General features: G+C 39.4%; 1 protein-coding gene across 1 annotated transcript in view; it reads left to right on the top strand.

The window, feature by feature from the left end:
- The first annotated feature begins 6930 nt into the window (after positions 1 to 6930).
- LOC146647645 (cyclin-Y-like) overlaps positions 6931 to 10602 on the top strand; it is a 24453-nt gene continuing 20781 nt past the window's right edge. The window contains exon 1 of the mRNA XM_085389722.1: positions 6931 to 7428. Coding sequence (XP_085245848.1) covers positions 7275 to 7428 — 154 coding nt within the window. The 5' untranslated portion in view covers positions 6931 to 7274. The remainder of the gene's footprint in view (positions 7429 to 10602) is intronic.

Below are 10602 nucleotides of genomic sequence, written 5' to 3'. Positions count from 1 at the left end.
CTTATAGAAGTAAAAAGATGAATTATGAAGTATACTGGGTTACACTCTCCACGTAGATGCAGCCAAATGCTGCAAAACAGTCCTAATATTTTAAAATGATTGATTATGGTGTTTAGAGGTGAAGCTACAAAACTGTGTCTTTGCACAACAACATATGGGCTTAACTATATAAATTAAATTAAATAAGGGAACTATATTATATTATTGCATGATTATTAATTGTATAATCATATATAAGCAGCATATTACTTTACTAGCTTAGGAGAGGAGAAAATGGGTGGTAGCTTGAATCATTTTAAGAATTGTTGGGTAATTTTAACCAATAGGGATTCTTCCTATTTCCAAAAAATGTCAGAGACAATAACACCAGTGTTTTCTGTATTAGGACATTTTCAAGCAATCTGATGGGTTTTAAAAAAAGTTGGTCTTCAGTTCATCAGACTGAAGAGCAAGACCTAAAAGCACCAAATGTGACTTATTGCAGCCAACAACAGAGAATATTTGTATATACTGATCTCCAATAGTTGCATAGCTAAAACCTCAAATAGTAATTAGACTAAAGCCATAGTATTAGCCGAAGTAGAAATCTTATGGTTGTTTATGACTACTTCAGAAATTAGGAGCCAACACAGAGCTGTAATATATGCAATATTGTACACACTGTAGCTCAGGGGTGCCGAACTCTGGGCCTCGAGGGCCGGTGTCCTGCAGGTTTTAGATATCACCGTGGGTCAACACACCTGAATGAAATGATTAGTTCATTACCAGGCCTCTGGAGAACTTCAAGACATGTTGAGGAGGTCATTTAGCCATTTAAATCAGCTGTGTTGGATCAAGGACACATCTAACCTGCAGGATACCGGCCCTCGAGGCCTGGAGTTTGACACCTGTGCTGTAGCTGTTATATTGTACTTTCTCTATTCATTTCTTCACTTGCTTTCACTCGCTGCTTTTGTATGTCAAAATTGTGAAAGCCCTCATAGAACAAAGATCAGTTTCACAATATGAATGCGGCATACACATACTTCAGCCTCAAGGCTAAAGTATTCAATGCAGTTAGGTAACTGCATACATGTACCTCTGCAGCGCAGGCATGCTGTGTTAGCAAATAGTACAGCACTTGTGCCTTGAATGCTAACATCTGCACTGTGTTTAGTTTAGCAAATAAAAGGATAAAACTTAAAAGCCTTGATGGCAAATATTTGCCATATTCATTCGTGCTAGTCAGGCATACTTTTCTCATAAGAAGACTGATATTTCCTTCTGCAGTAATTTACAGTTGAAGGTATGGCTCTCTTCTGGGACCTCCCTACACTTTCATGTGGAGCATGAAAACATCAGCAACACTGGCTGCGGACTTTACACTGATTAAATCGAAAACTCAGTGAAAAGAGGAAGCGGGGGTGGAGGAGGGCTGCACAATGGCTTGCAGATGTAGCAACAACTGTAAGAAGGCTAACACGAGTGAAGTATGAGATTTGGGAGCAGGATGCACAAAACTGGATCGGCTGAGGCATTAGCTAGGCTGAGCTGATACACTGGGACCGTGGGCGAAGCTTGACCTCCCTGAACTAAGCTCAGTTTAAGGTTACAGTGATAAAGATCAGCTTGGCTCATTAGTCTCAGTGTTGTAGTCTATTTTCAGTGATGTTGCAGGGCAGATTTTATGTTAGTCGTTTCATCTTTTTGTTGGTTAAAGTGATTTCTTTGTATCTAAAATGTACCAAATCAAGCAACCAGTGCCTTCTCCATCCTGATGCTGCACTTAAGTTCAGCATCTAAGTTATAAAGCATGTTGCTACTGTATCACCAAGACATTCCTAAAGGTTTGTAGTACTTTTCCTTGCAAAAGAGTAGCAGTTTTGTCTTTGTGTATATCCTATTGTAACTCTAATGGCAGGGACAGTGTGTTTGTACCTGTTTAAAATTTCCTCCAGCACCTAAAGGTCACAGATTATGTAATGTGCAGGCTGAAGAGTAACAAACCTCAGCTTTTATTTTGCTTCCCCAAGCAAACCAAAGGTTAGTTCCTCTTTGGAAAGTAATAAACCTTGTTTGCGTCAAAGCACATTAGATGGAATGTAAAGAAAAAAAAACATCTTCTAAGAGGGCAGAAAACAAATGTTTTAAATAATACCTTTCTTCTAAAGACACGTATTTATAGTGTGCTGTTTAAGATAAAAACAAACTACCGAGAAATAATGAAGCTGAAAAGCTGCTTCATGAGCCAACTAAAATTTTTAGAACGAAATTACTCTTAACAGTGGAAGCAAATGAGGACAGTTTCCATAGCAACCTCATAGCAATATAACAGTGACCTCAAAGGGGTTGATGGTGATAAAAGCACAGATAATTCTGTGTGATTTTTAATTTAAATTGGATTGATCTCTTCACCTTATACCATATGTTGCAGTCTCATACACTCACCAAAATGAATTATGCATGCACACGTATTCTGTGCTCTGCACTGTGGATTCAACTACCGAAATACAGCTTCACTCTCTGTTACACACACCTACTGCCAAAAACGTCTCTCTCTCTCTCTCTCTCTCTCTCTCTCTCTCTCTCTCACACACACACACTCACACACACTCACACACAGCGGATTGGAGAAAAATGCCTCAGAGGGAAACCTTGAACGCTGCTGTGCATGAAAAGACTTTGCAACTCCCCAACGATGCAGCACCAAAAATATTCTTAAAGCTAACACACATATTAACATCCTAATTAAAAAGCAAATATATAAATTCCAAGTCAAACTTGTGGAACAATTTACCCAAACTCTAAAGCCAAGCTGTTTATGACCCCTACTTTTATGCTGTTTACAGAAGAACAAACCAAAATGGAAATTTTTAAGCGTGGGAGTCTATTTAATGTTTCATTATCACTCTTTTCAAACATCTTCATGGCCTTTGGTCAAGTGTGGTTTGAGTGGAAATTTCCACCTAGAGACTGGCTGCCTACCAGTAAACTGGGGCCCACTACCTTGACAACATGAACAGCGCCTCCACTGAAGAAGTCAAGGCGGACCTCTGCTGTTCAGTACACGATACTGCAACTACCCTCTCATAATTATACTACTACTACTAATTTATTTATTTTTTTACTCTGAAAAATGTCGATGGCCCTCATGTGTTAAAAAAATTACCAGAACTTATAAAACACATTCGATTCAGTTTTTATAACAAAATGATTTTACTGACAGCGATCAGATAATCTATGTGATACTCTTTTACAGTTTCATACAGAGTAATTGTCCAAGTAACACCTGAAAAAAAAATTCTTGTCTACAGATTTTCTAATAGTGTTCCCTTCCTTATCCCAGTTTTAATGTTAGCACCAAAAACATTATACCTTGTATACGTTAAAGAAATAATGTTTCTGATCATTGATTTGGTGCTAAATTACGAGTCTCTTAGTTTGGCCTGGTGTACATGGATCTAAGTAATACACAGATTCAACTCTATCTCCCTTTTTTAATGTGTTGTAAATAATTACCTCATTTTTCATGTGTAACTGAGTCAGAGCAGGAGCTATTTGTAATGTTCACTGCGTCTGGAGAACACAGAGATTTCAAAATCAAAGTATTCCTGGAGAAAGATGCGAAATTCTGTGATATGCAACCAACTGATAGCTAGGAATAGTGCTTGTTATCTCAAGTGTTGCTATTTAAAGTATATAAATTGTGTGAATGTGTGTGTGAATGGGTGGATGACTGAATGTAGTGTAAAGCGCTTTGGGGTCCTATGGACTAGAAAAGCGCTATACAAATGCAGGCCATTTACCATTTAAATTATCTCTCACTTTTTATCTCTGTCAAACTTTTTTTTTAAATTAAACCTTTATGTTCAGATGACGTGTTATTTCTTATATCTTGATTGGCTGTAGGTGCTTATTTTGTCAGCACTATGATGCTACATTTTCACCTGCAGAAATGTATAACACGGAAAAATCACTGACAAGATGTAACCCAGTAAAGAATTGTTGTGTTATTTGAGAATGACGAGTACTTTCTCCATTTGGTTCTCCAAGGACTAACTGTCAAGGAAAGTTTTTAGAAATGTACAGTCAAAGAAATCTCAACAGTCACATGACCCCCTATGAGCAAGCACTCTGTGACATTGGGAAGGAAAACTCCCCTTTAACAGGAAGAAACCACCAGCAGAACCAGGCTCGGGGAGGAGCAGCCATCTGCCGTGACCGACGTAATTGCTTCATAATGTAACATATTTGGACTTTGAGTCTGGGAGCCAAACTCTACTGTATTCTGCTGCTGTAATAAAGTATTTCAAGCGTGATTTCTCTGACTAAATAATAACCTACTTAAGTTGATAATTTGGTCCTGATCTGCACTCTGGTGGAAACACTGGTTAATTTTGTACACACTCAAAAGTTGTCCTAGATTCTTGTATACATGCATCATAAACATGCATAAATGTGGTTCACATCACACATGCACAATGATTGACAGCGTGGGTTACTATTTCAAATCATCTGTTTTTAATAATAAAAGATTTAACCTGTGAATAAAATCATTTCAGTCATGAGCAGTGTTGGTCAAGTTACTTGAAAAAAGTAATCAGTAACTAATTACTGATTACTTCCCCAAAAAAGTAATCCCGTTACTTTACTGATTACTTATTTTCAAAAGTAATTAATTACTTAGTTACTTTTTAAAAACACGATTTACAACCTGAATAGGTGATAAAGCGATAGATCTTTCAGCCCAATTCTACTTTTTCTACATAATCCATCAATATGTAAACAAAACAAAATGTAATCAAATGGAAAAGTCTCTTTTTAAAACTTGTTTTATTAGTTTTAATCTTTTAACTTTATGCATCAAGCAAAAATGTAATTATATGCAACATTCTCTGACTGGAAGAAATTTGTTTAATATTTAAACCTATTTTCTGCACATTCCCGCACATAATTTTTTTTTGTGTGTGTTTACACTCACTCTTTTACGGAGCCCCCAGGGGACATGGGAGAAAAAAAAATTAGGGAGGAAAAAAAAAAAATTAGGGAGAAAAAAAAAAATTAAGACGGACTTTTGCGAGATCTCGCAAAAGTATTGCGAGCGCTCGCAAAAGTATTGCGAGATCTCGCAATAAGTATTGCGAGCGCTCGCAAAAGTATTGCGAGATCTCGCAAAACTCCAACAATGGCGGCAGCTACTTAGTTGTAATATTACTCTTTCTGGGTCACAAAATACACTTTTAAGATATTTTGAGGCGTGAATGCAGTTGTGTAAACGTCAGATACCTGCTCGGTTTACAAGACATCACATATTTGCAAAAGAGCTCCGACGTTTTTGGAGATCTGACACCCACTAGCTCGAAGCTAACGGGAGGTCGAGACCTACTACAGCCGGGAGGAACACCGCTTTCCCGGCACATCGTGCCTCGACCTCCCGGTCGGCTTCGAGCTGGCGGCCTCCGAAGAATGCGGCTAAAACTTTTGCGAGATCTCGCAATACTTTTGCGAGCGCTCGCAATACTTATTGCGAGATCTCGCAATACTTTTGCGAGCGCTCGCAATACTTTTGCGAGCGCCCGCAAAAGTCCGTCTTAATTTTTTTTTTCCTCCCTAATTTTTTTTTTTCCTCCCTAATTATTTTTTTTTTCCTCCCTAATTTTTTTTTCTCCCATGTCCCCTGGGGGGCTTCGTACTCTTTCAAATAGATGCAAGTAAAACACAGCAGAAAATAAATAAAATCAAAGACTAGCGGTCCTGTTGCTCTATTTTCACCTGTAAAGCAGGAGTGGCATAGGCGGAGGCTTACCCTGGTGCAGGTGTGCCGCGGCGGTCAGTGGAAGAATCCGCGAGTTTCTCTGTGAGTTTCCCATTTTTTAGGGGTTTTTTTCGCTGTAAAAAGAAGTTTTCTTCCCACGCACAACGGACGCTAATGTTTTTGTCACTTTTTATGGAATCAAACTCAAAGTAAGGTCAGTACTTCCACACTTTAAACGCTGCACGCTCATACTCTCTCCGGACTCAATATATGATCCATTGTTGATCTGCTCACAGCTGTTGTCACAAACGTCGCACTTGCTTATGTCACTGTCATGAGACATTCTTGCAAAAAAATCACGGTTTTAGTAACGCAGTGTTCCTACGGGAAAGTAACGTAATCTAATTACCGTTTTTGCAATAGTAATCCCTTACTTTACTCGTTACTTGAAAAAAGTAATCGGATTACAATAACGCGTTACTGCCCATCTCTGGTCATGAGTGTGTCTTATTGTGCTTTGACTGCTGACAATCTTAAGATTTTTTTTGTATCATATAGTCCTGCATTGCCAGGAGTTGGCCAGCAGATGACCCTATTTCAACACTACCACCCACGCTCCTCACTCCCAGCCACCCACACACGATTTTTTAAAAAAAATGTAATTGTTTTAATTGTTCGCTTGTGCTTATTCAAAATAGCCCGATGCTTCACAGAGCTGGGAAAACACGAACTTCAAAGGTTTTAACGACAAAACAGTTTATGAGTGTAATGATTATAAAATGCTTGTTTTCATCTGATCATTGAAGTTGGCCTCATTTAACCTGGTCTACAATAACAAAGATTTAGCATTATTCTGTCACAATAAGACAATTTCTCTTTAAAATTAACACATAGGCACAAACCATCGTGTAACACCTCATTTACACAGCATTTCTGTAAAAACCTGTAAATGTCTATTTGCTTCTTAAAGATGGATCCATCTATTTAATGGTGGATTAATAAATTAAAGACAGACGCAGATAAATGGACCTTTCGACATTAGGGATTAAATACCATCATTAATTAACAATAATAAATCATTAAATCAGCTCTCTCGCCCCTTAGCCTCCCTCTTTGCTGTCTCATTTGTATCCACCCACTTGAACCGGAACCTTTTCTCGGGATTTACACCCTCCCCGTCGCTGTATCGCGCTGACAGCCAGCCTCAACACCGATCCACACATCACCGTGCGCCCGTCGTCGCTCACATCATCAGCGGTGCTGCACGGGATACTCCGGGTTGTACTATTCCTGTGGTAGCGGTGTAGGTCGGCCCGTTATTTACTCTGGCTTCTAGAGAAGTGTCATCTTTATCTCCCGTGACAGCCTCACCGTGGACACCAAAGACTGACAGCATCTGTGGGCGCTACGATGGATGCTTCAAGTGCGCTCTCGTGATCTACGCTCATCGGCTCGGTGGGGTCGTTTCAGCTTCCGTTTCAAACGGAAAGGATAGATTATATGCACAGCTCCTGCCTGTACGCGCAGTGAACGGGTAAAGATGGGGAGCACGACCTCTTGCTGCGTGTCTGGGAGCCCCAAGCTCCGCAGAAATGCCCACTCGAGGCTGGAGTCGTACCACCAGGAGTCGGATATGAGTAGGGAGGAGACGGGATGCAACCTGCAGCACATCAGCGACAGGGAGAACGTTGACGGTAAAAACAAAACAAACAAACAAAAAACCCTTTAAGGTGCCAACATTGCATTTTGCGCAATGACGATAAAAGATAAAAGTTTATGGCTGGTATAAATTTTTGGAATTAAACAAACAGCCTAATTGAAGCTAATTACACATATGTATAAATGAAATGCAGCTAATAATAACATGGAGTGAAACATTCAAATGTACCTGTTAGGTGCAGTAAACTAATGAAAATAAGTTATAATGAAAATGTTTTATTATTCCTGTGGGAAAGTTTTGAGCCTTTTCTATTCTGGTGACTCTGCTTAGTCTAAAGGCAAAAAGGACCCTCAAAACAACATAATAAAAAACACGTCACACCCATTTTCAAATCTTGAAAAATGAATCTGTAGCTTTCACATATCCACCTCTGCTCGCACTACTTATGTGTCAAAAAATACTGAATTGACTGCAGAGACATGTCAACCTTCAGTACAGCCGGGCACATGCATGGATCTGTGTGCATTTTCTTCTCATGTGGCACTGCAGAGAGATATGGAGCTGCAGAGAACATCCTGTCCGTGAGGGCAGGCGTCTTTGTGCCGGTCTTTGTTTTGCAAGCATGGTACGCAGCCCCCTCCACTGACACATGCTAATATGCATTACAATTGACCCATTCACGCTGGAAAGTGGCTACTAAATGGGCTGCCTATTTCCATCCAACAGCAAACCATTTCATATAAATGGTTTTTCTCAAAAACTGTACAAAATCACGCCTCATTATCTGTGCTTTTTAAAGAAGTCCCACATTCATAGTAGGTGCTCATTCTTAGTCATACATTTTGCCACTACTTGCTGGACAGCCCTGACACATCTGATAGCATCATCTTTCCTCTTTGCCATGTTTACAGTTCTGTGCTGATAAAGGATCTTCGCCCAGGAACACTTTGTACGGGTTATAATGTGAGGCGGGAAAAGAGGAAATTATTCTCACCTGCCGATCTAATCTTGTTTTAGATGTGTTGATTTCTTTTGCCAAATCTTTGCATAACTGCAAAGCTCAAGAAGAGCAGAAAACAACCCGAAAGAAGAAACATCTCAGCAGCACATTAGAAGAACCGTGTCTGTTGTCTTAAATCTGAGTGCACATGAATTAAAAACATTTGGAGCCATATTCCCTTACATATTTTGCTATAGGAAGCCTATTGACCTTCATTATTCACACTGAGTCAGCATGGTGAGAGACCTGCCTTTTATTGATCAGCGATGTCACTTCCTCTTGTAAAGATTCAACTTATGTTCTGCATGGTATTTGTGGAGACTACTGACTTGAGTGCTTTGCATTACAGCAGGGTAATGTTGATAATATATCTTCAGTATCTGTGACAAGGCAGCTTTAAGATCACTGAAAACATTGCATGGAGAAGTCGAAATCTCCCCCCCCAATATGTTTTGGACCATTGCTTTAATCGGATGCATAATTGTCTGAGCGTGGAGGCAGATGCTCTTTCTAATGGAGAAAGAAAAGAGCCATGATGAAGATTCAGAGTCGACTGTCATTTCTGGTGAGGATAAAGATTACTCGCGCTGAGAGGCCGTCTGTCTCAGCGGTGCGGTGATTGAAACCGGAGCGTGTCTAATGTGTTCGGACTGTTATGAATTCACAGACAGATTAGTGGGCTTCATTAGAATCTGCAACATCAGAAAAAAAGAAAGAAGTCTTCGTCCCTTCCCAAAAAAGAGGCAGCTGTGAGCCTGTGTCAGAGCAGATACAAGAAGCCTCAAGGGACAGTTGATTGCCAAGAATTAACGCCTCAATTTAGAGCACGACATGCTGCTTTCAAATCATCGCGTGCCTCGTAGTGAATGGGCTGACTTTGCAGTATTAAATGGGAGTACATGTAGGGAGGTCAGGGTCAGTTATCGTTTTAATTTTTAATTAAAACAGAAAAATTGTTATCACCATTTTCCCAGAGCTCATCGTAACATCGTAAGATCGCGTTGTCTTTGTCGAAGCAGCAGATTTTCTTTGGTGTTTAATTTAATGTTGGATCTGACGGATCATTTGGCCATGAACTAACTACTATCCCTTGATTCTTGATACATCTGAATGAAGCTCGAAATGCTCTGATGTTGTTGGAGAAATGTGCTTTTTTTCAGTTGTTGTTTCTCTCAGCTGACTTACAAACAACCAGAAATGCTGTCATCCATGCTTGTGGCTGTTTTCCTATGACTTTAGCAGGCTGATAGAATGTCTCAATTTTTAAAGCCCTTGACCGATTATTCTTCCTACTGAGCAAAAAGTTAGTTGTGCTTGAATTCAAAGTTCACAGAAATGAGAAAATGTTGTTTTGGTGCACAGAGGTTATCTGAGGATGTGCAGTGGTTTTCATCAGAGGCTTTCAAGCTGCTTAGAAGGGAATTAGAAGTTTTGTTTATGCAAACTGTTAGAGATAGATAAGAAAAGATCACCATGTTCCCCTGCATAGTAATCTTATCAGAGAAGATTTTTAGTAACAGTAAATAAAATTAATTTATTGAAATAATCTCACAGAGGAGATTACATGTAATGTTTCTATCTTGAGTTTGTTATTATGGTAGGAAACCATAACTGTAATTAAATTTAAGCCCAGTTGCAATTATGGTTTCCTCCGATTATGAAAACAAGATAATCAAGAGAAAACCATTATTATACAGTGTTTGAGCTCTTTCTCCGACAGGCTTTGGCAGGCATAGTTCAGCCTGAGTTGTTTCAAATCACTTTGGTTTCGAGGAATCTGGAGAAGAACAACTAATACGAAAATCATGTTTGTTGAGTAATAATTTTATCTGAATTCAGATTTTTCTTTTTTGCTCGGAGGAAATTGCGTCTGACTTCTGTGTGTAGCGATCAGGAGAAATCCTAGACAATAAGAGAACTAGATGGATGTGAGAGAGGACCCAGAGTCTGGAAACGACGTGGTGGCGACTCAGTGATGAACAGAGGGTCTGAAGGGGAAGCGTGCTGGGATTGTTGAAGCTGGATGAGGGGCTCAGTGGTCACCAAATGAGAACAAACAGCCTATAGTGCAGGAAGACATACATAATCATAGAACTGGAAGGTCTTATAAATTATCTCCAAAGTATTAAAAAATGTTCAAAAAAGTATTTGAAGTAGAGATGTATGATTGTGCTTGGTCTATTAACTGAATAAAGTCCTCACGTAATT

This window comes from Rhamphochromis longiceps, linkage group LG18 (genome assembly GCF_057381845.1).
Source record: "Rhamphochromis longiceps isolate RC_006_pf linkage group LG18, R_longiceps_female_GT1.1, whole genome shotgun sequence".
Classification (NCBI taxonomy): Eukaryota; Metazoa; Chordata; class Actinopteri; order Cichliformes; family Cichlidae; genus Rhamphochromis; species Rhamphochromis longiceps.
The sequence above is the reverse complement of the archived record's forward strand: the minus strand, read 5'-3'. Positions and strand labels throughout refer to the sequence as shown.